Genomic DNA, 27,763 nt, shown 5'->3' with positions numbered 1-27,763 from the left:
TGCTGAGTTTTATTTTATTTTATGATATAAAAATGCCTCAGTCTTGTGAGCACACCTGTGTGCACACAGGTGTGCTCACAGATGTGCACACAGGTGTGAACACCTGTGTGGATGAGAGCACATGTATTCAAAAGGTTTCTCCAGGCCCCAGAGTGCGAGAGCCCAAGGAGGATCATCGGAGAGGCATCTGTGCCCCTGAGACAAGGGGTCACTCAGCAGCCACGGAGCAGAAGTCAGAGGGGGCTGCAGTGGCGTGCCCACAGGCTCTGCCAGCAGCCAACTGTGCCATCCTTCTTCTTAAAGAAGAACCCAGCGGTGGCTGGGAAGGTGGCGGGTCAAATAAAGCCCTGTTGGAGAGCCTCTGTAATGTACTCCTCCATAGCCTTATTTTCCCTAGGGGATAGGGAGAGCAGGTGACCACGAGGGGATACTGCTCCATGGGGAGCTCGATGGCCATGTCGTAGGACATGTTGGTTGGACCAGTGAACATGATACTGGTCTGGTATCAGATTGGGTAGGGATCTGAAGTGTGTGTGAAGTGACAGGAATGAAACGGTCGACCGGGGTTAACAGAATGTAGAGAAGCTAGATTTTGGTCAGTGGAGTTGAGACCTCGAGAGAGGTGAAACGCTTCCTTAAGCAGGAAGCCAGAGGCGGTGCAGCTGTAGCTCTCTGGAAGCAGAAGTGTTTAAAGACCCTTCAAGGTCGTCACATAACTCGTTGGTATGTCTTTAGAGTGAGATCTACGGTCTCATTCAGTCTCAGGAGCCTCACATCCAGTCATCTCATCTCGGACGTAATCGGCCAATCCCTCCATTAAAATTGATCAGAGTTTTGAATTTCTGTAACAAACGTTTGACAAGTTTGTCTTTTCTAGTGTTTTTGAAACATCTTTGAGTTCAGCCCTTTGTGATTCTTATCATTTCCATCAAATGATGTGGCATGCTTCACATTCCTAACACATTACACCATCCATAGCAGTGAAGCATGATTATTTCACATTGACATCTGATGTGTTTTCATTGTCTTATTTACTATCACCTGATAAATTTCTTAGCTATATTGTTTTCTCCTTATTCACCTTGTTTTTATGGAAATGTGTTTCAGTGATAGCGATGCAGGAACTGTGTTGCACATTAGTGCAAAGCTGTGACAAGTTAGTAACATTTTAAGCCATGTTAAACGCAGCTTTCTTTTCAGGGGCATGTATGGATAAAAATGACAAATATGTATTTGATACTTGCACATATTGATAGCTTCTCATTTACCAAACCTAAACGTCTTTCCTTTGTGTGGTGGATAATCGTGCTCATACTGTCTCAACTCTCACAATCCAGAAATATGTACTGAACAAACTCATGACAATGAAAGGTCGTTTACAGAACGCCTGGCATTAAAGGAATGTTTGGATATACATAATAATATTCATGTCCTGATCGTTAACAATCCTAAAAGCCATTGGGGTGCTCTATGGCAAACAAATACTTTAGCTTGTGTTCCTTGAGAACAATAAAGATATAGACTCTGCCCTGCTTGTGCTTTTATTTGACCAAAAAGGGCAGTGGGATTAAAAAGCGTGCAAGAAAAGCAGGAACACTCCGACCTGCATTGTACTTAACTCGATGTGCTCTACAGTCCCTTATAGTAGTATTACCCTCTTGTAGGGCTGCTCGATTATGGCAAAAATGATAATAACGATTATTTTCACTGAAATTGAGATCTCGATTATTTGATGATATTTATTTAACAGTAACAATGTGTTGAATAATGGCTTTAAAGTAGGGCTGCTCAATTAATCGAATTTTAATCATGATTACAATCTGGGCTTTCAACGATCATTAAAAAGGACTGAGCTGATTATTAGCCCCTCCCTCGTGCTTTACTCTTGCGCTGCTCCGTGTGGCAAATCGAGCGCACCTCTCTGCATTTCGAACACGTGTCACAACAATTAAGAGGACCCGAGGGAAGCTCGGAAAGCTAAGCAGAAGTTATTTGGAGAGGAGAGTGACTGCCGTTGGTTGAAAAGAGGTAAAAAAAGCTTCAGTGGTGTGGAAACATTATGGGTTCAGTCAGACGTGGATCAAGTAGACACAGTGTGTAAACTTTGCTATGGTGTCGTAGCTGCACCACAGAGCAACACTGCAAAGTTCACTAAACATAGATGTTTACATTTTTCATTTATTTCTTATATTGCAAACATTTGCACTGTTATCAGTATTTGCACACTGTTTTATATTATTTTTTAAAGTCATTGTTCAACACATTGTTATTGTTAACCCTTTAAAGCCGGTCAGAGCAGCACGCTCCGTTTTGTGTAACTATTTTTAAATCCCTGTAGAACCTGAACCGTGTAAGCTAGCGCAATAATTTGTTTTGCATATGAAACCGGAGGAGTTGTACTTACATCTGATGCCATCAGCTTGTCCTCGGTCACGGTTTCCTTCCACATAAAGCTTTGCAAAAATTGCATAAAAAGCGCTTGCAGGAACAAAAACACAATATTCCAGAAACACGCTTTGCCGATCTGATCAGCTGTTCGTAACACTTCCCACATTGAAACAGACGTCAAGGCGAACTGTTGCATGTCCGCCATTTCCTGTCTGAAACCGGAAGTGACATCATTTTTGCAGAAAATGTAGTTTTTTTTTACTTGTAGGCCTTAAAAGCCTATACTGGTCATGTTTGACTTTTCTGAATAGTTTCTGGGATGCTTAGAACTCGAATTGCACTGCTGGAAATAGTTTATTTTGATGCACATGCTGTTTTCTTTGCAAATTTGCATCATAGGATTGTTTTTTGTTTTTCCTGCAGTATATAAAAATTGCTGTATCTCCAAAATAAAACTATGAAGACACTCAAAATAAATTTCCTGTTGTTGTAAACTATTTTTTGCAACTTTTTTGTATTTAAAGCTTTGAGGGATAAACCTCTTAAATTTCTCCAAGTAGAAATATATGTAAAAAAACAAAAACAATTTTCAATTTTTTTGTAGTTTATTGCACTTTTTTGCAATTAATGTAATTACTATGGACTTAATGCATACATATTATGGGCTATAACAGTTGTATTGATGTATAGCAACTTGAAATGCTCCCAAAAATGGCTCCACAGCATGTAAAAAAATAAAATAAGCTCTGGTGGACTTGGTTCTATAGTAGGTCTTAAAGGGTTAAATAAATATTGTCAAATAATCGAGATCTCAATTTCAGTGAAAATAATCGTGATTATCATTTTTGCCATAATCAAGCAGCCCTACTTTAAAGATTGTCATAAAATAGTGTGCAAATACTGATAACAGTGCAAATGTTTTCAATATAAGAAATAAATGAAAAATGTAAACATCTATGTTTAGTGAACTTTGCAGTGTTGCTCTGTGGTGCAGCTACGACACCGTAGCAAAGTTTACACACTATGTCTACTTGATCCACGTCTGACTCCGCCAACCCATAATGTTTCCACACCATTGAAGTTTTGTTTTACCTCTTTTCAACCAGCGGCAGTCACTCTCCTCTCCAAATAACTTCTGTTTAGCTTTCCGAGCTTCCCTCGGGTCCTCTTAATCAGCGGTCCCCAACCCCCGGGCCTCGGACCGGTACCGGTACCCGCGAAAGTTGAGGCTCAGGTGTGAAATGTATAGTTTTCAGGGTTTTTATCGGTTTTCAGCGTTATTTTGTTATCGTTTTTATAGTCAACTCTGTTTTCCTGGGTCTTTTCACGTGTGTTATGAATAAATTTTCTTTTTTTCAGTACCGGTACTAGTTTTATTTTGTTGTATTTATCCGCGACACCTTAAAGGCCGGTCCATGAAAATATTGTCGGGCATAAACCGGTCCGTGGTGCAAAAAAGGTTGGAGACCGCTGCTCTTAATTGTTGTGACACGTGTTCGAAATGCAGAGAGGTGCGCTCGATTTGCCACACGGAGCAGCGCGAGAGTAAAGCACGAGGGAGGGGCTAATAATCGTCTCAGTCCTTTTTAATGATCGTTGAAAGCCCAGATCGTAATCGAGATTAAAATTCGATTAATTGAGCAGCCCTACCCTCTTGGTTGTCATTGGTTGGCTTGAACAAAGCATGGTCATCTGGAGGGTTTTCTGCCAGATGCACAGATCTAACCCTGACCACAGGCTTTCCTGTGTTGCACCTAGAGCTGGGCGATATGAGATTTTTTCATATCACGATATGTTTTTTTCATTTCAGGCGATAACGATATCTATCACGATATCAGCCAAATAACTATATTTGTAAGATTTAAATGTGCCGTTGCTCACAAGTAAAATGTGAAATAATCAGCAGCTTGTTTTTAAATATTTATTTCCCATAATAAGTTCAACAGGGTAGATGTACTTAAGGAACATGAGACTTTTTCAGATAAATAAAGGCAAATATTGCAAACTACACAAAAGGCAGCCGCTAAAGCGTTTAAGTTTCAAAATAGAACAAACGAAACAGACTAAACTGTCAATTCCACTTAGAAACAAAATATTAATTCTAAAAATAAATCTTAGTTTGTTTTACAGAAGAACAGACAAAACTGACTTTTGTCAATATCAAATAAACTGAGAACTAAAAGGAAATTCTCAATCTCTCCTTGTTGTATAGCTGAGCTTTTCAAACAGTTTTAACAGTTACTTTAGTCTGACAAAAGCCGAATGACGAATTAGCGCTTCCAGTCAGAGACTGAGGCTACGTCCACACGTACACGGGTATTTTTGAAAACGGAGATTTTCCGTTTTCGTTTTAAAAAATAATCCCGTCCACACATAAAGGCAGAAATGAAGGCAAACGCTGCTATGAACATGCCAAAGCAGCAGGTGGCGCTAGATTCCTAACCGTGCAGAAATGTTGGCCAATCAGAAGTCTAGAAGCCTCGGTGGGAAAAAGTAAACAAAGCTGGGGCATAGAAGCAGAACCGAGTCGTATGTGTGGAGGGACAGTAACTGTGTGTATATGTAAGCATTTAAACACTGCAGAGAGTAGAATTAACAGTAACAGTATTGTAGAAATTCATTTCACCGAAACAATAACGTGGCGCACAGTGTGACGCATGCACCAGTTTATTGTATTTCCAGACTTGCTTTCGGCACAATTTACAGTGCACGCTGCTCTGTTTTTTGTCAGACTTGAAATAGCCGAAATACCTTCACACTACGGAACTTCTATGGCTCTTCGGTTCGACAATCTCTCCGGCGTTGGAACCATCATCTGTTTTCTCTTCGGTCACGCTCGGTTGATTTTTCTAGTCGGCACACTCATTTCCTCCATTACCCGCTGGCTGCTTCCCAAACAAACACACGTGCGGCTTGGCACTTGTGCTGTACGTAACAAGTCACGCGACGTGACGCTGCGGCTGTGATTGGTTCGGCTCTGCGCTACTTAGTTTGGATTGGCTGACCTTTTTTTTTTATTTTATTTTTTTATTTTAAGAGGACAAGAGCGGCGAGGTCTATCGCGATAGCTTAATTTCTCTATCGAGTAAAAGTTATATCGCGATACATATCGTTATCGTTCTATCGCCCAGCTCTAGTTGCACCTAAGCAAACTGCAGGAGGAAACTAAGAATATTTTCAAAATGAAACGATTAAAAACACATTTCTAATCTGTGGATCTCAGTCCCCTGTCACTTGTTTGACCCAGTCATCCACTACAACGTGCCCTCTGTGTGGACTCTTCATACTAATTTACCAGACTTTTGTCTCTTTGTTTAACTGGTTGATTAAATGTTAGTTTTTGCATTTTCTTGTTTGATCATTTGGAAACATAAGGGCATGACTAATAGTTTAACCTTTACTTTGGAAAATGAAATCTTAGGTTTGAACATCATATAGAGTAAATGTAATAAATAACACTTTGTTTTTAAAGCTTAGTTTCTATTTTGTCTTAAAATTGATAGATTTGTGAATTAAAGTTCAGCGACTTGAACTCTATAAAAAGTTCAATGAACTTTAATTATTTTTAGTGGATTGAATGCAGTTTAATTTAATGTGTACTAACAGTTCATCATGTTTGTTTGTCTAAAATATTTTCAATCGTTAGTTTTCATATAGATAGTATAGAAATGTGATTAATGGGGAAGAATGATGACGTGGTTGGACAAACCCAGCAGTCTTATCACTGTATGGACGACACAGGGTTGCCGCAGGATGACTTAAATTATTGTGTGATTGTCACGGATGAGAGAACGGATGAATGCTGGAGGGGAAGAATTAGAATTTCAGCGTAAACATGCCTTAGACATGAAATGAATCATTGAACAGAAGTGAACACTCTGCTGGCACAGAAAGATTGAAATATTATTTATTATAAGATTACCGTTACTTTACTTTGCTAATTGTGATGAGATTTTTCGACCCTTTGTTGGGAATAAAACTCCAGGCTGTCAAGTGATTTGGGAGAGTGGACTGTGGCTAGATGGAGTCTAGCCACAGGTGGTCTGTAATTCTGCACTGTAATTGCCTGGCAAAGTGTATTATGGGTCTTCAGACCACTCATCCACTCTGTAGGGGATGGCAAGAGAAAAGGGTGAATGAGCTGGAAAAATAGGATGGATAACACGATGTCCCGCCGTGAGACAATTCTGCCAGACACTTACAATATGTCTGGGGAGTATTATTATTGTATGCATTCAAAGAACACTTTCACTGAAGGTTATTAAGCCAGACTAATGAAAATGATGGAAGCAAATGGGTAGACAATCTCCTATTCTACTGAAATGCCATTGTGTTTTGAAGACAGGTGTAACAGACATTTTCTGCACTTTCCACACAGAAAATGTTGTCATTTGGCCGTTTGACACCCACAAAGCAGCATCCTTTCACTTCTGGGCCATTTACAGAGTTCATGGTCAGCAGCCTCTGCAGGAACACGGTTTTCTTTGGTGTTCTGGGTCATTTCTTTGGTGCTTACCAACTATGGAAGCAGCATGTCTTAGTTTCAGAGCCTTATTGCCTTCTTGTGTTCAAGAAAAAAGTCAGTGTGACCATGGAAATCTTTAGTCAGCTGGCCTTGATAACAATTTGTTATGTTTATCATAGTATTGTGCTTAAAGTGTGGAGCTAATTTAAGTCAGTGGCTAAGCTAGGCTTCTGTTAGCAGTGTCCTTTAAATTACGGTGTCGTCTGGATGGAGATCAGGACAAACCTGCTAATAGTGGCTGTCAGTTGATTATTTAACCAACAGGAAGTTTATTTTCAGGTTTAATTAAGTACTAATTACTAAGTTAATGTAAGTCTGTCATTTTTAAATAAAATAATATCTCAAAGTTGTCCCCTAACAGGAGTATGGCTGCATCGCAGGGTTGAGTCAGGAGTCGACTGATGCAGGAAGCATGCTGTGCATGTTGTTTTTGTAGATGAATGAATGGTTGTCTCCAACAATGTAACATTTAAAAAAGAGTGCGTATGGCCTCAGCCTTAGAGGCTCGTTTGTGGGTAATGTGAAAGGTCAGAAGATGCAAGGAGATACATTGAATGTTTCAGTTTGGGATAAAAAAGATGAGCAGGAGAGAAAATGAACCCTTATCATAAAAATGTTCATTTAACTAGCTCTATATCATATAGACAGTGCTGGGAAGGTTACTTTCAAAATGTATCCCACTACAGATTACATGCCCCAAAATGTATTCTGTAATGTATTCTGTTACGTTACTCAATGAGAGTAATGTAACTGAGTACTTTGGATTACTTAATATATTATCATGCTTTTTACAGCTACATGAATGTCCTATTGCTGTGTGATTTATTACTATTACTGAAGGCTACTCTCCACACCAACACCAGCTAGATGTTTAAATCTTAATATAAATGAGTAACAGTAGGTGGACATTAGGTAAGGCTGCACTTTTTGCAGCGATCTCGTGTAGAAACTATTCCTCGCGTATATAAAACAGGTCCGCGGCTCTGAACTGTAGTAAAGGGACCTCTGACTGATACGTCGGGTTCGTGTCGGCTCATAGCTGAAAACTAGCTTTACTTTGTTGTCTGGGTCAACTTTGCTAGTGAGAAACAGAGAGAGGCGTTGAAAGACTCCAACAGAACTTATTGTTTCAGAGTAGGGCTGCTCGATTAGGGCAAAAATGATAATCACGATTATTTTCACTGAAATTGAGATCTCGATTATTTGACATATTTATTTAACAATAACAATGTGTTGAATAATGACTTTAAAGACTGTCAAGCACAAGTAAAGCACGAGGGAGGGGCTAATAATCGGCTCAGTCCTTTTTAATGATTGTTGAAAGCCCAGATCGTAATCGAGATTAAAATTTGATTTATTAAGCAGCCCTATTTCAGAGGAAAACACGAACACGGTGTACAGTCGAGTCTTAATAGCTGGGCTCGTCAGGCTCTCTGTTTGGCTGCAGTGGTTATTATTATATTTACATGCTTCAAATATTTCTTTACGTCGTTATGCGGGCTGTAGAGGTGACCTGGGCCACGAGACTGAGACACAGGCACTGAATGCCACCTTTTTAAATGGTAACCTTTAAACTAACAGAATACAGTTACTCATATTGTATTTTACATACGTAACACCGGTACATGTATTCTGTTACTCCCCAACACTGCATATAGATGTATAAATGATGACCTGCAGATCTGTAGTCCTTGTTCACTACACAGTAGCAAAAGCTTACAGCTGCACAAATGCACGGCATAAAAAGAAGGTGCATAAAATGAAAACGTGTAAAAGGAATAAATTTCCTACTGATGTTCAAATAAAGACATGCTTTAAAAATGACACGACAGCGTGCAACTTTATATAAATACTCAATAGAAAGTGAACTGCATCGTAGGACTGCATAATAAATCCTTTGCTGTCTTCATGTACAGATGCAATGGCTGATCCTTCTCCAGCAAAGAGCATGGGCGACCCTGGAATTACACCTCTCTCTCCTTCACACACTCAGGTGACTCATGTGTTCATGTTTGTAATTATTGTTCCTGCAGGACGAGTGTGATCTGACACGTTTCTTCTCATTCTGGTAATCTGATTACCTTTGTATCATGCTTGAGTGCCACAACACCTGGCATTGGAGGGTCATGATCTATTTAACATATCCTACAGCAGTAACAGCAAAGTCCTTACAAACTGTTAGGTCTTCACTCATATATGTTACATAACAGCAGGACACCAAGACTGAGTAAATGCAGAAATAAACCTGCAGTCTCCATCATCACGGTGCCATCCAAAGTGAACACTGAACATCCTGCAGATATTTACTCACCTGTGATATCACTTTACCATTTTGATGTTGTTATTTTTTATTTCCATATGCTGATTGGTTGTTTTGAACTCATCATATGTCCTAACACCATCAAACTGTCTGTTCCTCTTTGTGCACAGCAGAATGATACAGACCAGGTACCGTCAGGGCCGTCCTTTGTGGTCGTAGTTGCCATTGACTTTGGCACCACATCCAGCGGTTATGCTTACGCCTTTGCTAAGGAACCAGAGTGCATTCACACCATGAGGTAGGCTGACACTGCAGTGGAAACTGAGGTGGAATGTGATGGTGGGCTGGTGGTGCACTGAACTTGATCAGTTCGGCTGTGAACAAAAATTAAAAACAGTCTTTTATCACCAAGGCTGAAGGAAGGTGTTCTGGCAGGCAAATGAAAACTAAATGTAGCTAATTGGACATGTGACACAGAAAAGTGTCAGCAAAACAGACAAAAGAAGGAAGAATATTAACCTAAAGTTACTTTTTAATGTTTAATCGATTGCGCAAATAATTTAAAAGATTCATTTCATGATGAACATCCAGCATAAAGGTAAAAACAGTGCTTTTGTTTGCCTGTTGGACTTTAATCTGTGAGACTGTGTGCGGAGACCTCTGGCAGGCACAGAGGTAACTGGAGCTGCGCAGGGCTCCGCCCAGGCAGCGCTGACACCGCGTGCAGTTCCTCGGGGGCTACCTAGCCTCTGGGGAGGCCCTGGAGTGAATAACTGTACCTAAAGCAGCTAAACTGTGAGAAACACCCTGGGTGGGAATGAGATTTTCTCCCTGCATAGAGATAATGGATGGCTGAGAGGGCGACAGAACTGGAGATTGAGCTACAGGTAACAGGGACACTGAAGACTGAGCTGAATGCTGCTGGGCACGGCCCCGGAGTAAATAGTCCCAAAGTCAGAAAACCCATGATTAACGTCTCTTTCGCTCACCACAGCCAGCAATTCAGAAGTTTCCGGGTCTAGCTGAGGCGAAGGGCGTCGGCATGATCGCCGCTTCCCTTTTGAAGGCTGGACCGACGGGCCGGACAGAACGTCCTCCGGCGGGCTGGTCGGTTTGTACTGTCACGGCTCGCGGGATGAGCCGTGTGGACCCAAGATGCTGGCAGCTGAGATGCAGGGGAATTTTATTGAAGGTGGAGATACAAACAGAAACGGCAAAGGCGTGGAGGAAACTAAGCAAAACCTAAACTGGAAAAAACTAACAAAACAAACCTGAAACGTCAACTGGAGACCCGAGGAGAAAAACATAGGAACACACAGATACACAGGTTGACGGAGGGAAATAACGCAGACGAACCGGCAACAGGCTGGAGAACACACAAGGGGTAAATACACACAGCAGTAATCAAGGGATGGGAGACAGGAGGGCAACACAGCTGGGAGAAGTCAGAGCTGACGAGACAGGGGAAACGTACCGAACACACTCACATGAGACAGAGACCTTCAGAATAAAACAGGAAACTCACAGAGCCAGACAAGACACTGAACTTAACAGATTCACAAGCAGAGTGACACCATGGACAGACGGAGGGAACACGGAGAAGTGTGAGCACAGAGTAACTCTGGGAAACCAAATAACAAAACCTAAAAACAAGGACTCAGCAGTTCTACAAAACTATGAGCTAGAAATACTGGGACAGAAACCAAAACACAAACACTCATAATTCATAATAACATCAAAAGTAAAAGTACAAAACCCAAAAACACTGGGTCACCGAACCAGGACTGTGACAACAATTGTGCCGATTAGTTGGTTAGTTGACTAGTAACGCTCAGTCCTAATATACAGATGTATATGTATATATTCATGTCTGACCTCGAGGTGATAACTTAGACAGGAAGTCACCTAGGATTTTCATGTTGGTGCCCAAACCACCTGAACTGGCTCCTTTTCATGTGGAGGAGCAGCGGCTCTACTCTGAGCCCCTCACTCTCTCTCCAAGGGAGAATCCAGCCACCCTTCAGAGAAAATTTGCTGCTTGTATCCATGATCTCTGTCTTTCCGTCACTATACAAAGCTCGAATGCTTGTGCTCTGTAATTGACAGCTAACTATTTGTGCCCTCCTCAACAAGACAGACTGGAAAGACTGGGAACATTGTACAGGGATCGTAGCAACGTGCTGGCCATCCCATACTCCCAATGCACCCCCCCCCCCAGGATACTCTGAGGGATGTTGTCGAATGCCTTCTCCATATTAACAAAACACATGTAGACAAGTTGGGGAATCCCCCTCAAATATCATTTAGAACTGGCCCAACGTTCCAGAATGGAAACTGCATTGTTCCTCTTGTATCCAAGGTCAAACAAACTCTGCACCTTGGCATAGACTGTTCTCAGAGAGGCTTAGCGTGTTGTCCCCTGGAGTTGGAGCACATACTCCGGGCCCTTATTCAAAGATAGGAACTATCACCCCAGTCTGTCAGTCCAGAGACACCGCTCCAGATCTCCTTATGATACCATCACTGTACGTTTAGGCATGCTACGCTCGGTCTGTCCAGGACTCGCGCCCACTACCTGATCCAACGCACCACCAGGTGTCTTGATGCTCAGTTCTGTGCATCTGGGAGAAACGTTTCATCACTCAGCAAAGTGACTTCTTCAGTGGCCAGTCTTTTAGTGATAAGGATGTACACGTCCTGGAGAGAGAGGAACACTGGAAGTCGCTTGGATGAGTGACTTTCAGCTTCCTATGAAAACTTCTCACCCAAGACCAATTTGTCTTGGGGAGACCCTACCAGGTCTTGGATGAGTCTTGTACTCAAGGTCAAGGTCAGAGGTTATGTTCTCTGAAAATCTTGTGACTGTGACAGCTTAGGCAGGAAGTCACCTAGGATTTTCAAATAATTCTACGCGTGCATCTTTTAGGACGCTTAAAGCTTTAGAAGCACAGCTTCATATTAGAAAGTTATAAATGTTCCTGGATGCTGGATTGTCAGCTTTGAAGCAAAGCCATGGAAAACTAAGACATAATGAATTCTTGCTTTTCATTGTGTGTTAATGAAATATTAAAAGTAACAATACAAGGAGTTTTGTTGTGATGATGGTGGGGTCGTAACTCCACAACAACACCCTGAAATGTCTTCAGTTTGATACAAAGGTTTGTGTTGAATGTCCCTCAAAATTACCAAAAAAGAAAGAAATAAGAGAGCTGTACGTGAAAGAGGATAAATCCCAAAACTTGATAAACAGTTAAAAGTTCAGATAAAACATTCACAAAGGCAAAAACATTTTGATATATTAAATTCATTTTGAAATGTTAAATATCTTCTGCATCTTTCAGCCTGAAAGGATTTTTTTTCACAGCTCTTGAACTTTTATGGGCTTCCTGATCTTGTCCTTGGGTAGCTGTAAACTGTGATTTCTGTTCAAGTTCTGTTTTTATTTGATTATGTTATTCTTGCTTTAAGTAATTAATATTACTAAGTATTAAGCTATTAGTATTTGAATAGAGATGTTTGTTGAATTTAATTGAATTAAACAGAGAAGACGCAGCCTTTAATGAGGTAAACTGGAGGTAGTGATCACTTTTGGGAATCAGATACAAAACATATTTTAGCTTGTTTACCACATAATTCAGTATGTGTTACTGAATACACAGCGGTCGAACAAAACAGTACAGAAGAAATCCTATATCACACGTGACATTACCATCATGTGAGGGGAGGCTCGAGTGAGTTGGTGTTCTGGCTAAAAAAGATTAAATAGGCTACTGTGAAGTCGTAACCACAACTTTGCTTATTACACAAAGAGATACGAAAGATTTATTTTTTTTCTGGCTCTTAAAAATCGTACGAAAACACCAATAAAATCCATTTTGTGAAAAATAAAAAATAAAAAAACTTTGAGGACATGTGTTGGAATGACCATAAAACCTCTAAAGTCCTTGACTTAGAGACACAATAATTATTGTATTGTTTAAAACGGTATGCATGTATTACGAGAGCCGTAACAGCTGAACAGCCCTTTGTCTAGACTCGTCGTCACCAGGGATTGCATTTATTTTTCCAAGCTGCTCCAACACTGCCTGCTGGCATTTACAAACAGCAGGAAATTTGCCATTTTAAAAAGTGTGATCTGTACTTGTGCCCAAATTCTGCTGGTCCTCCGGTAGAACCAGTCGCTGCAGACAAATTATATAAAGGAAAATGAAAACACCTGTAAGCGTTTAGCTTGGATATGTCCGAAGGCCAAAGGGGAAAAGGCGGAGCCAAAAGCAGACTGAAGAGATGGGAAGGTTCACAGGAATGCAAGGTTTATTTAATCTTTTCCTCAGGACAATTAATCACAGGTCCAGGGCAGAGACTAGAGTCACTGGCTTTACTAAAACAGGGAAAGAGGTCTAAAAATACTAAAGAAAGCAATTGTGGAAACGATAAGTGTTCGCATTCTGCTTGTTTTGTGTGATTTTGAGGTGGATGGGCTCAACCTTGGAGGAGAAGTGCATCAAAAGTCTGATGAAAACATGTGACCAAAGACCAACTCCTTAAGGCTTTCCTGGACAAATTTCAAGTTGCTGGGGTCAACCACCTCAAAACTGTACCCCGAAGTGTAAAACATGGCATTTCATGTTCCCACTAGGTGGCGCTGTGCCCTCTGTCAAATAAATCAGTTGAAATGTGTTCAGGGGCTGTGGTTTAGACTGACCAAATATGAAGCCGATAAAATCCCAAAAGTACAGTGGCTGGTTATGGCAAGATCGTAACTTATAATTAAAAAAACTTTGAACAGGTGTGAGGCATGTGCAAATTTTAATGAGTTTGTCAGTATGTTAAATCCTTCAAAAAGGCAGTGAAAGACAGAAAATAAAACAGTGATTACAACAGGGCCTTCACACTTTAAGGTTTAGAGGCGCAGGAACAATAGGGCCCTAATAATAGAAGTCCTCTGTTTGTCCATACGTGCCGGGGTGTGAGTGAGCCAGTGGGTTCATAAGGCCTCAGAGAACTCAAAGAACGAGTTAAAGGTTTATTTACAAGTTTGCCGTGAGTTGTGGAATGATGCTTAATTCTTCCTGGATAATCAGTCCTTACCCAACATCTGTGACAATCGTTAACAAGTTTAGCTGCTGTATTCACTTAAAAGCAGATTTACTGCACATATATTGATAACTGTCGTTTTTTTCCAGGCGTTGGGAGGGTGGGGACCCAGGCGTATCCAATCAGAAGACCCCGACCACCATCCTTCTCACTCCAGACAGGAAGTTCCACAGTTTTGGTTATGCGGCTCGTGACTTCTATCACGACCTGGACCCCAGCGAATCCAAACACTGGCTTTACCTTGAAAAATTCAAAATGAAGCTCCACACCACTGCAGTAAGAACACTGACATTAAATTTCACTTTCTAGTCTTCCTGACCACTCATACTGCTTCACAGTAAGGATAGCCAGTCATTAGCATTATTCTATACATACTACTTAAAATCACACACTAATATACAAAACAGAGGAATTCAGAGTCATTCATTGTTCAGTATTTTGCCCAACACATACTGTAGCATATACACACATTACATCATGAGCATAGCGGCTCGTTAGGTCACTCTTCTTCCAGGCGGGATCAGCACAGGCACACTCCGTCGTCACCACTCAGTGACTCATCTGATGGAAAATGTGACGGTCCTGCTGTTCGGGCAAGCTAATCGAACAAATCTTAATATCAGACAAAGATGAACCAAGTAAATACAAAATGCAGTTTTTACTGCTCAGGTGTAAAAGGAGGGCGTTCAGTGTGGACACCCAAGTTTGTGAAAGGAATAGCTCAAGAGCAAGGCAATTTTGAAATTGACACCATAGGCGTATCTACAGGCGACCACCAGTATTTTTAAAGATTTTCACTTTGGTGGCCGTATAATCTCATCTGTGATTTTTATAGTTGATGTGTTCTAGCTTGCACTGGCTCATAGTGGAGTGTGAAATGGTAGGAATGAGAATCAGCCCCTTCAGAAGCTATGGGTCCTCAGCAAGAAAAGGTTGGTGTGCCCATTCCCAATCGGTGATGAGTTGTTGCCCCTAAGCCTTACCCTCACCTGTGGTCATTAGTTTTGAGTAGTGACGGAACGGATGAGATCGTGGATACAAGTGGTGGAAATGGCTTTCTCCAGAGGGTCGCTGGATTCCTTAGAGTAAAACTGCTACTCCTCCACATCAAAAGGAACCATTTAAGGTGGTCTGGGCATCTCATAAGAATGCCACCTGCGCACCTAGTGGGCGAGATGTCCCAACAGGTGTCCGAAGATGTCCGAATGCAACAGTGTTCCCCTGTATAGGCTGGGGAGAGGGAGGTCTGGGCTTCTCTGTGTAGGCAGCTGCCCTTTCAACCAAACCCCATATAGGCATTTTTCCCGTTGGGAGGAGGAGTCGTTAACCCGAGTGAGTGGTTTTGTAGCAGGAATGGTCCGAGCTGCAAATCCAGAGCTCCGAAGCAAACGTTGGGCAGGTGAAAGGCAGTGATAGTGGACGAAATCCAAATTCTGAATCCATCCATACATCCATGTAGATGCTAAGAATGACAGCCTCAACATGGCATTTAATCTGTTATTAGACTCAATTGGCTTCTCTCAACATGTAAAAGAACCCACCCACCACTTTAATCACACTCTAGATCTTGTTTTAACATATGGCATAGAAACTGAACATTTAACAGTGTTTCCTGAAAACCCTCTCCTGTCTGATCATTTCCTGATAACATTTACATTTACAATAATTGATTACACAGCGGTGGAGAGTAGACTTTATCAAAGTAGATGTCTTTCTGAAAGCGCTGTAACTAAGTTTAAGAATATAATCCACCCACTGTTATCATCTCCAATGCCCTGTACCAACACAGAGCAGAGCAGCTATCTGAACGCTGCTCCAACAGAGGTCGATCATCTTGTTAATAATTTCACCTCCTCACTACGTACGACTCTGGATACTGTAGCTCCTGTGAAAACTAAGGTCTCTAATCAGAAGTACCTGACTCTGGATGGCATTACCTTGGCCTCCAGTAACGCTGTGAGGAACCTTGGAGTCATGTTTGACCAGGACATGTCCTTCAACGCACATATTAAACAAATATGTAAGACTGCTTTCTTCCATTTGTGCAACATCTCTAAAGTTAGAAATATCCTGTTTCAGAGTGACGCTGAAAAACTCGTTCATGCATTTATTACAGGATCAGACCAGTAGCAGAAGTGGTAAGTGAATTATGTGTGTACTCAATCCATGATAACAGGGTGGACCAGGACAAGGGGTTATGTGACAGCACGCACTGATTTAGCCTTTCTGTTTGGCTGTTGGTTTGTGGGTGGTACCCAGAGCTCAGATTGACTCTGGCGCCCAGAGCTGTGCCGAATGCTTTCCAAACTTGTGAAGTGAATCGGGGACCTCGATCTGAAACTATTTCCTGAGAGATGCCGTGGAGTCTGAAAACATGATCGACTAATAGCTGAGCATTTTCTATGGCAGTGGGCAATTTTTCTAGTACAATGAACTGTGCTGATTTAGAGAACCTCTCTACGATGGTGAGAATGACATTCCTCCCCGAAGAGGCAGGGAGACGGTGAAGAAATCTAAGCCTACGTGTGACCAAGGGCGGTGTGGTGTCAAGGTAACTTTATTCATACCCATAGCTAAATTTGCTTTACAGAAAAAATGACCGCATTTGGCATCCCTTCAAAAACACACAGACCTAATAAAGATATAAACCTCACTGTGGCACATATATAGTAATTTAATATTTCGAATCAAAAACAGTTCTTATTTAATTCAGTGACAGCAACAGGGACAAAGCTGTTTTTATAACGCTTTGTCCTGCATCTCGGAAATAGAAACCTCCGTCCTGAGGGAAGAAGCTGAAATTCACCCCTTAGCGGATGGGAACCATTTTTAAGGATTGATAAAGCCATCCTCTGTACCTGCTTGGAGTACAGGGAGGCTAAACAAGACTGTGGCTCACCTATCGGACGACTGGACCATCTCACTATCTGATTCAGTGAGTTTTTCTCTGTGACAGAGGTCTGACCAAACCATGCCACCAAACAAAAGGATTAAACAGACTCAATAAAAGAACGAAGTTAAAATGTTTTGGTCAATGTGGAAATGAGCAAGTTTCCTAAGGCAATAAAGGTGCTGGTGACCCTTTTTACAAACTGATTTGCAATTCTGATCAAAGTTCAGTTTTTCATTGATTATGGTCCCAAGATATTTATATGATTGTACTTGCTCTATTTTCTGACCTTTAGTTAAAGTGACTCCGTGCCCATTTTGTTGTTTCCTAAAATCAACAACCATGTCTTTTGTTTTAGATATGTTCAGCTGGAGATAAGACTCCTCACACCACTGAACAAAGTCATCAATGACTGGACCGTGGTTAATTTCACCCTCTTTCAGTAAGCTGACAATAACAGAGTCATCTGCATATTTAATAATTCAAATTTCAAATTCAAATTTTATTTGTCACGTACACAGTCATACACAGTACGATATGCAGTGAAATGCTTGGACAACTGCTCGTGACCTAAAGAAAACAAAAAAGGAAAAGGCTATGAATAAGATAGGAAATAAATATGAAAAATTAAAAAGGGTAAATTTAACTAGGAAGGAATAAAATATAAATTAAGGTTAAAAATGAAATAACTGTACAACACAAATTAGAATGAAGGGTAAATTTAACTGGGAAAGAATAAGATAAAATATATAAATTAAAGTTGAAAATAAAATAACTGTACAACAAAATACACAATATAGAACTATATAAGAATGTATGAAGAAATATAAATAAATATATACACAATAACAGCAGCTTTACAAGTATTAACAAGTATTAATTAGTATTAATGTCCCTGTTTTCATGTCTGCTCTGACACATGTTTGTATAGAGAGTGAATAATAAGGGCGATAGGACGCACCCTTGAGGAGAACCTGTGGAGGAGAACACTGGGTCAGACAGAACCCCATTTATTCTCACTCTTTGTGACCTGTCAGTTAGAAAATCTAAAATCCAGCCCAGCAGGTTTTTCCTGATTTCAAACTGTTCTAAAAGTCTTTTAATTAAAATATGGGGCTGTATTGTATTAAAAGCCGAAGAAAAATCAATGAAAAGAAGTCTTGCAAAAGTCCCTTTACTCTCTACATGTTTAAGAATCAGATTTAGTGAAGTCAAAAGTGCGTCCTCACTCCTCTGTTGGGCCTGTATGCAAACTGCATTGGATCCAGCTGATGTTCAGTCTCTTTCATAATCACATTTCTGATGATTTTTTTCAAAGACTTTCATGACAACTGAAGTGAGGCAACAGGCCTGAAGTCGTTTAGATTTAGGGACAGGAACCACGACTGCTTCTTTCCAAAGAGAGGGCACATGTTGTGTTTGCAAGGATTTGTTCAAAATAACCTGAAATATAGGACTGAGTTCATCAGCACAAGATTTAATTAGGCGGCCACTAATATTATCAGGACCTGGCTCTTGTTCACATTGACTGTACGAAAGGCCTTTTTAACATCGCTGAGTTCAATGATAAAGTGCTGAGTATCTCTCAGTTTCTGTTTCAGTTCAGAAATATCCTCGCTAAAATCAGAAGAACTAAAACGAGCATAAAACATGTTTAAGGCATTTGCAAAATCTCTGTCTGAATTAAAACCATCTAAAATGACCTGACTGCTGCTCTGAGGAGTTTGAAACCCTGCTATGGTTTTCATACAAGTCCAGGCAGACCCCAAATTTTTTGCAGCAAATTTGCTTTCAAGAAGGTTTTTGTAGCTCTGTTTTGCTTTCAAGAGCTCGATTTTCAGGTCCTTGGTGGCTGTCTGAAAATCAGTAACAGCCCCCTCTTTAAAGGCCTGTCTCTTTTTCCTTAAACAGGATTTGACGCTTTTAGTGACCCACGGCTTATTGTTAGCGTAGACTTTAACGCGCTTACGGGGTATAATCATGTCTTTACAAAATATTGCATAAGAGCTAGTAACATCCACCAAAGCGTCGAGATCATCTCCACAAGACTGAATAAAAACTTCCCAATCTGTAAGCACAGATTCTTCTGACCATATGTCAACATCCTTTGTCTCTCGTTTTAAGACAGTTTTATAGATGGGCAGAAGATGCACAGTTATGGTCAGAAGATCCCAGAGGAGGAAGCGGGAGGGATTTATAAGCATTCTTCACCGATCCGTAACAAAGGTCCAACATTTTATCCCGTCTGGTAGGACAGGATACATATTGATACAGATTGCCCAAAGTTGATTCAAGAGAGACATGGTTAAAGTCCCCCATTATAAAGTTTGGGCGTCAGGAGAGAGCGCCTGCAGCTTCTGCACTACGTCTGAGATGATGCTGCAGGTGGAGGCGGGGTGAGCCCTGAATGTAAGCTATGGTAATAAAAAGTTGTGGAAACTCACGAGGGAGATAAAAAGGGCGCAGCGACACGGATAAAAGTTCAACATCTGGTGTACAAATACACTCTCTAACAGTCACAGCGCTACAGTAACGTTTGTTCACATACAAGCATACTCCCCCTCCTTGAGATTTCCTTGTTACCCGTGCATCCCGATCCCGGCGAAAGGGAGCTCCAAAACCGTCAATTGAAAAATCGGCGTCCTGGTCCAGCTCCGTCGGCCATGTCTCGGAAAAAGCCATCACTCAGCTGGAACCTGACGTTTCCCTGGAGTTCATCCAGCTTGTTCCTAAGAGACTGAACATTTCCAAGGATAACAGACGGCAGGGGAAACCGACTGACCTGTTGTCTCCTCAGACGCAATTTAACACCTCCACGTCTCCCTCTTTTCCTCTTCTCACTCGTTCTGTTAGAGTCTCTATGTATAAAATCCGGCATACATGAGGTGAGGTCCTTACCATCAAGTTTTAACAGTTCGTCGCGGGAGCAAACAATCCTCAGCTGACTCACGGCCTCGCCCACATCATCGGAAACAAGCCAGCACAGTAGAAATCCAACCACAATGAAGAAAAAAGAATCCATGACGTTCTCACTGTTGTGGAGCGTCACTTTGTAAGAAAACTGTCACTTCCTTCAACCAAAACACATGCCAGCGATAGAAACGAAAAGAAACGATAAGAACTTAAACACTTAAAAACTTAGGATGCCAAGCTCTCGCTCACTGCCGGTCGCTGCGTGCGCATGCGCCCTGGATTGGTGTGGTTAATGGGTGGAGTAGGCCTGAGGTGCTTGGTGGAGGACTTGTTACAGGCGCAGGCAGGACAAATGGCAACAGACTCTCTCACATCTTTGTTTAGGGATGGCCACCAGAAATGTTGTCTGAGAAAAGTTATTGTCCTTCTCACTCCTGGGTGGCACACGAACCTTGGATAACCCAATGGGCCCAATAGATAACAGCGGTTATCCATTGGGCCAACTCTGCACATCCATAACCCAACGGATATTTCCCACATCATAATTTTGTTCTGCGGTGGGAGAAAAAGGCGCTCGGCTGGAGTTTGCCTTGGGGATCAGACCTGTGAGACAGTATGCCCCTACACCAACCAGGTGGTGGGAGGACCAGGTGAACGGTACCTTGAGTGAAGCGAACCAAGGGAGCGGAGCGGCGACTTGGCTGTAGTTTCTTATGAATTACCTGTGGGAATTGGCAAACACTAGAAAACGCTGGAGCTGTTTTCGAGACTCTGGGACGTCACCTGCCCCCTGGCCAAAATGTGACCCATGAATGAGACAGTGGTGGCATGAAACTTACGTTTTTCTGCTTTCACATATAAACGATTTCCCAGTAGTTGCTGCAGAACGCTCCTCACCTAAATCCAGTATTCCTCGAGAGATATGGAAAAGATCAGAATCAGAAGCTAATCTCGAAAACTATGAATCCCTAACTTGCCAGTCAGCTGGGAAGTATGGTGCACTTCAGTGGATGGTTTTGTGTTTGGTCAGCAACTGGAAAAGAATCAGGAGAATCAACAGAAGTAAAAACAAGGAAAGAAACAGGAGAAATCCGCAGAAATCCCCTATGTCTATCCCCTATGATTAACTAGTCTGAAAGTAAGTTACACAATAACGGTCAAAGACACACGTTCATTCATTTAAAACATTTCTATACATTTAAAATACTTATGTGAATATTTAATATAGCTACATATCAGCTCTACTGAATTTCTGAGTTTCACAAGCAGACATAGAGCTCACGTCACAAATTTTAGTGACTTTAACAATATTATACATTTTAATATTGATCTAGCTGACATTAGGTTATGTACACTGCACGCAATAGGGCTTTGGAGCCTGATGTCACGGGAGGGGGCGTGGCCAGGAGTTTTGGTCAAGGGGCCATTTGAACATGCCAAACAAAGGGTGAAAGCACACGGATAATGTGAGCCATGGTTCGTACTTGGCGTGTTGTTGGTTGTAGTGTTAGATTGCACAATCGGGAAAATGGGCTCTCTTTTTATCGTTTCCCCTTCTAGAAGCAACGTCAGGCATCACATGTATCGGATATTACCAAAAGAAGACGTCAGGCCTGGATAGCAGCGGTGAGACGAGCTGATATGGAGTTCTCTACCATAGATTTCTGTTGGTGTGCTGCTGGATAAGATAGTTAAGATTTGCTGCATTTTGGTAAATATGTGCCCAAATGTGGTTGTCAAACCTCGGTGAAATGAAACTTGCTCTTATTAAATATTCTTTAAAATGCTGTGTTGTTTGTACAGTTCATTGTAACCCATGTAACTTTCTATGAAGTGCTTTCAATAAAACGGAAAGGACATATGTTTTTTAGTTTTTTTATTCAAGACTTGTTCAGATGTACTTGAAATGCAAACTATTAACATGGCTACGCACAGCTGGCATCAATCGTGACCCACAAAATAAAACACTATTGGTTATTTAGAGCAGCCCTTCTTTTGAGAAATATTTTCCCACTAGTTCAGGAGGACACACTTTTTGGAAGAAGTCTTGTGCTTTCTTCAAACGCGGTTCCCAGAAATCCACATCAGGGAAGATGCGTATCACAGCAAACTCTCTTTGTGGCCGAAGGCAGAAGTTTGTGTCCTGTGCAGCCAATGCCTGCTTTATGCTGTGGACAGTTAATCTCCAGATACATCTTCCCACAACAGTCACACATTGTGACTCCGTCTGGAGATGCTCCGAGTTCTGGAAAATTTGTGTTCACTAAAAAACCGCATAAACTTTGCTGCCATTGTCTCGGTGTAGGCCTTTCGTGCGTCCTCTTCATGTGTAAGATCTTGTTTGCACAGTAGACACAGACTTTTCGAGGTTACACACACGATTCACAACACTGGTGTGTCCAAACTTGTAGCAAGTACAGCATGCATCACTGAAGCTGCGACTCTCCCTGCACGCCAGCAAAACCAAGCAGGGGTCTTGTGCTGAAATCTGTGTTTGTTTTGGTTCATGGCCTGCTAAAAGAGTGCCGCGCTCCCACAATGCATTGCGGCTTTACGTCAACTCCAAAGCCCTATAGAACCACATATTATAGAAGCCAAAGGTTCAAATAAGTTGGGCGCACCTTCACTTTGTTTTTCACAGAAAACAGTTCTGTATACTGGATACTAAATTGCGTTAACATCAACGGCTAACGTGTCTAACATAGTGTGAGAAATGCAAAAATAAAGAGATAACCAGGGGGCAAATATTTTTGCTGTGCTCTGTATTTCTGCCAATGGCTTTTGGCTCAGAGCCCGTTACTGCTCATAATTACAACACACTTTTCTCCCACAGTCAACAGTTACTGAAGTAAAAGGATCATTACGTGGATATTCAGGGAGTCCCTCCATCTGAGTCTCTCATAATCGGCTTGTTTTTTGTACAATATTATTATGATTAGGAGTTTTCTGAGTTATAGGCCCACTATAGGGATATGTCAAAATGTTTCACTTTCTATTTTTTTCCCAGCAAGTACAGGTACAGACGTGAGCCATGTGAAGTTTGAAAATCCAAAAAAAGACCACTGCCATTCAGCCCACCATGAGCTTAAATATGTGGCTACTTGAAACATGCTGTTACATCTGATAGACCTTTTTTTTACATACATTATGAAACTGAGTGCATCCAATGGCTGTGAGTCCTTCAGTGTCAGAATAGTTGGTGTCACTTCACAGACAGACACTTTTTTACCCCAGCTGTTTTTGTCAAGTTTAGATGTTTACCCGTGACTCATGCATGTTACAATAACTGATACGTCTAAATTGGTCATGGATGAGAGGTCGTTAAGAATGTATGGAGTAGATTGTACAGTGTGGCGTGGTAGTAGATGCGTGTGGACAATCCACAAAGGGAATAGAAAAGAAACTAGCAGTGATATATTGACTGTGATGTCTTCTCTCTGCAATCAGAACCTGTCCATCAACACTGACCTCCATGCAGCTAATGGGAAGCGTGTCAAAGCTCTGGACATCTTTGCCTATGCGTTGGCTTTCTTTAAGGAACAAGCACTGAAGGTAACACATGTTTTCTGTTCTCTTACTCATGCAAAGTAATATTTTCTCCTTTGATTAAGCTTCTGTTGACAAACATTGGAAGATGTGTAGAATTTAACCCTTTAAAGCCGGTCGGAGCGGGCACGCTCCATTTTGCGTAACTATTTTTAAATTCCGGTAGCACTGCAACCACGTAAGCTAGCACAATAATTTTTTTTGCATATGAAACCGGAGGAGTTGTACTTAGATCTTATGCCATCAGCTTGTCCTCGGTCACGGTTTCCTTCCACATATAGCTTTGCAAAAACTGCATAAAAAGCACTTGCAGCAACAAAAACATAATATTCCAGAAACACGCTTTGCCGATCCGATCAGCTGTTTGTAACACTTCCTACGTCCATTAGCGTGAACTGTCGCATGTCCGCCATGACCTGCCCGAAACCGGAAGTGACGTCATTTTGCGGAAATGTAGTTTTTTACCATCAAGGCCTCATAAGCCTATACTGGTGTTTTTAAAAGTTATGTTTGACTTTATGACTTTCTGTGTCGTTTCTGGGATGCTTTGGACTCATATTGCACTGCCGGAAATAGTTTATTTTGATGCATATGCTGTTATTTTGCAAATTTGCATTATAATATTTATTTTCGTTTTTCCTGCAGCATATGAAAATTGGTTTATTTCAAAAATAAAACTATGAAGACACTCAAAATAAATTTCCTGTGGTGGGAAACTAGTTTGTGCAACTTTTTTGTATTTACAGTTTTGAGGGATAAGCCTCTTAAATTTCTCTAACTAGAAATATATGTTAAAAAACAAAAACGATTTTCAATTTTTTTGTAGTTTATTGCACTTTTTTGCAATTTATGTAATTACTATGCACTTAATGCATACATATTATTAAAATTTGGGCTATAATGGTTGTATTGATGTATAGCAACTTGAAATGCATAAGGATTAAATGGCGCGTTTAAATGTTCTTTCAACAGGAGCTGAGTGATCAGACAGGCGGCGAGTTTGACAACAGTGATGTCAGATGGGTGATCACAGTTCCTGCCATCTGGAAAATGCCTGCAAAGCAGTTCATGAGGGAAGCTGCTTACAAGGTAGACTCTTCCCCCACTCACCCACAAATGTAGTGGTGATTTTAACATTAAGTAGAAGTACTGTTGAGTGTCGTTGTATCCATACCTGTAAATCCATACATCCATGTTCTGCTGCTTATCTGGGTTCCCAGTCACAAGGGCTAAAATCTAATCACAGATATCCAGACCTCCCTCTGCTTGGCCACTTCCTGGAGCTCTTCTTGGGGTACACTGAGGTCACTCCAGAGATATAATTACTCTAATGTGTCCCGAATCTATAAAAATCCTCCTGCCAGCTGGACATGGCAAAAACACCTCACTTAGAAGATGTTGGGTGTGCCCCACATAGCAAAATTGGTATGGCCCCGATCTGGCCCACACAATGTGCTTACACATGGCCCACATACCGCAAAGAATGACGGCCCTTTGGTGGCCCAGATCTGGTCTGCCAGAGGTGGCCAACACATGGGCCAGCACAAGGCCAGTTGCAGACACGCTGGTGGTCCTGTGCTGGCCCATGTGTGGATTACCTCTGGCAAACCTGATCTGGGCCACCAAAGGGCCGTCATTGTTTGCGGTATATGGGCCATGTGTAAGTTGTGTGCAGCCACGGGCCAGTTGCAGACACACTGCTGGCCCTGTGCTGGCCCAGACCAGTTTCAGCTCTGGCCCCAGATGTCAGCCTAATGTGTAGCTTAACCAAGACATGTGCCGGAACATAATAGTGCAAAAGTAACATGACGAAACTCTGTTCAGACAGTGAACGGACTGACTCTTATATAGCACTTTTCTAGTGTCCCAGATTACTCAAAGTGCTCTGTACGGCATGCCACATTCACCCAGTCACATAATTTTCTCTAAACAGAGTGCTTCCTAACTACATTCATGCACATTCACACTCTTGACATGCAGACTGGAGGAGTCAGGGATCGAACCACTAACCTTCCGATCAGTAGGTGACCTGCTCTACCTCCTGAGCTACAGCTACCCACTGGCAACGATGAGTAAACCGTCACTAGGTTTTGGATAAAGTGTACACTCACAAATCTGTCAAACTTGCATTTAAAACGTTGGCTACCATAGCAGTATAGTATTGCAACATGGCATTTAGGTCTTCTAACTAAATTTGCACATTTAGAGGACAACGTCTGAATGCATTGTTGAGACCATGTGTTATAAAACCAGTGTTTCAGGCTTTGCATCTGTAAAAACATCTTCTTAATGTTATGCTTAGATGATAAATTAGCTCAAGTCAGACTTGAAATACATTGTTGGAAACCCTGAAGATGATGAGGAAAATTGAAGTTTAACAACAAACTGCTTGGTTGAAACAAGTCTTAACTGTTCAAACCACTAAATGGAAATTCTTACAAAGCAGACTTTTGGTATTAAATTTGTTTCAGGTGACATTTACAAGATCTGTAAGAGTCTTTGTTGATACCACGGCATCATGTTTGTCTCTGACTGCCAAACCCGTCGTATGGCTGTAGCTCAGGTGGTAGAGCAGGTCACCTACTAACCAGAAGGTTAGTGGTTTGATCCCAGTGTGCATGCCAAATATCTCGGGCAAGGTACTATTCCTAAGTTTTTCTGATGCCATCAGGGAACGTAAATGTTAGACATTTGAAACAGCGTATTAAAAAGTGAAGGAGGTAAGTTGTGTGAAGTGCTCAGAGTAGAAAAGCGCTGTATGAGAATCAGTCCATTTACCATGGCTGAATGCGCCTGGTACATGCGCTGGACACATGTGCTGCAGCTGTCCAAGTAAAAGTTAGCTGAAGGGAAAGTTGTTGCCCTGCTGGAGATCACTAAGTTTGGGTCAATACAAATTTGGTTTCCACTGTGCCACTCAGCTCCTACATTTTCCACATGTCAGCAGCTGCTTTTAATTGGTGGCAGCATTAGTTACAGTAAAGCCACTGCTTTCGTCTCTAACTGCTTCAGTGCAGCTTCTCTGGACTTTCTGTTCAAAGCAGAGCAGCTGATTTTGTGCATTTAAAGTAGCCATGAGATGAAGTAAGGAAAGAAAACTAAAGGAAATGTGAACAACGACACAAATGTGAGATGCAGTTGTTATCACTTTCATCTTTGTTTTGGTGGACTGTGATTTGTAACAGCTGCAGTTTTCTGTTCTGTGCTTACACTGCACGTGTCATTCCTCACCAGCAGTTCTTAATCACTGCTTCATATCACAGCTAATGTGCAGCATTAGTCACAGCACATTCTTCACTCTTGATTGCAGATTTGTATAATCGCCATGTTATGCATTCATTGCATTCCTTGGCCTGTTGCTTCCTGTGAGTAGAAAAAGTTGTTAATTGAACTTTATTGTATTTAACTTGGGACGGCTGTAGTCAGATTTATTTTCAGTTCAGTTTTATTCTTATAGTCCTGATTCACAACACAAGGCACCTCAATGAACTCTGTATTTAAAGTTCGGCATATTGTTAGAGAGATAATCAAACACCTTTTTATTTTATTTATATTATTTTTTTCCCCTCATTGTATTTTGTTTTCTCTTCTTTCTTTTGCACCTTTGTGGTCCAGCTACCCAATTTCGCTGTGCAAGAAACTGCACAATGACAATAAAAAGCTCTAAGTCTCTAAGTCAGTGTTTAACAACAGTGGGAAGGAAAACTCCCCTATAAGAAGAACGAAACACCAGTAGAACCAGACTGAGGCACCCGCTGGGGGTGAGGATAAAACAACTAGAGCAGAGAGAGTGAGGACAAAAGGCGGCCTACGGGAAAAAGAGCAAGAGTTTAATATTTACTCATGATTAAATAAAGTAGTGTCGAAACAGGTGAGTGAAGGACAAATGCTCAGTGTATGATGGGAAGCCTGCCAGCAGCCTAAGCCTATTGGAGCATTAAGGTGGTCAGTCAGCACTAACTAAAAGGAAAGCTTTAAAGCTGAGTGTGTGCCTGTTTCACTAATCCAAACTGGAAACTGGAAGCTCTGCCTCCCATTCTAATTTTAAAAATCCTAAAAACCAGAAGTACAACTGCGGTCTGAGACTGAAGTACTCTGGTAGTGATGATGATCAATTAAATAATCTATAAATACATGAATTTGC

The 27,763-nt window shown here is 41.4% G+C and overlaps 1 protein-coding gene across 4 annotated transcripts in view; it reads left to right on the top strand.

Moving 5' to 3' along the window:
• The window catches only part of hspa12a (heat shock protein family A (Hsp70) member 12A), a 75,560-nt gene that overhangs the window by 24,804 nt on the left and 22,993 nt on the right, over positions 1-27,763 (top strand). For 2 of the 4 annotated variants that reach the window (XM_085476776.1, XM_085476777.1), the window contains exons 2-6: positions 8,830-8,906; positions 9,344-9,471; positions 14,360-14,546; positions 23,521-23,625; positions 24,592-24,708. In XM_085476776.1, the coding sequence (XP_085332902.1) occupies positions 8,830-8,906; positions 9,344-9,471; positions 14,360-14,546; positions 23,521-23,625; positions 24,592-24,708 (614 nt within the window). The remainder of the gene's footprint in view (positions 1-8,829; positions 8,907-9,343; positions 9,472-14,359; positions 14,547-23,520; positions 23,626-24,591; positions 24,709-27,763) is intronic. The other 2 variants (XM_085476778.1, XM_085476779.1) reach the window with 1 other exon arrangement.

The sequence above is a fragment of the Copadichromis virginalis genome, linkage group LG13 (genome assembly GCF_057382275.1).
Source record: "Copadichromis virginalis isolate Kocher_CV1m ecotype Utaka linkage group LG13, C_Virginalis_male_GT1.1, whole genome shotgun sequence".
In the NCBI taxonomy this organism is placed as follows: domain Eukaryota; kingdom Metazoa; phylum Chordata; class Actinopteri; order Cichliformes; family Cichlidae; genus Copadichromis; species Copadichromis virginalis.
This window is presented reverse-complemented; position numbering and strand designations above follow the sequence as displayed.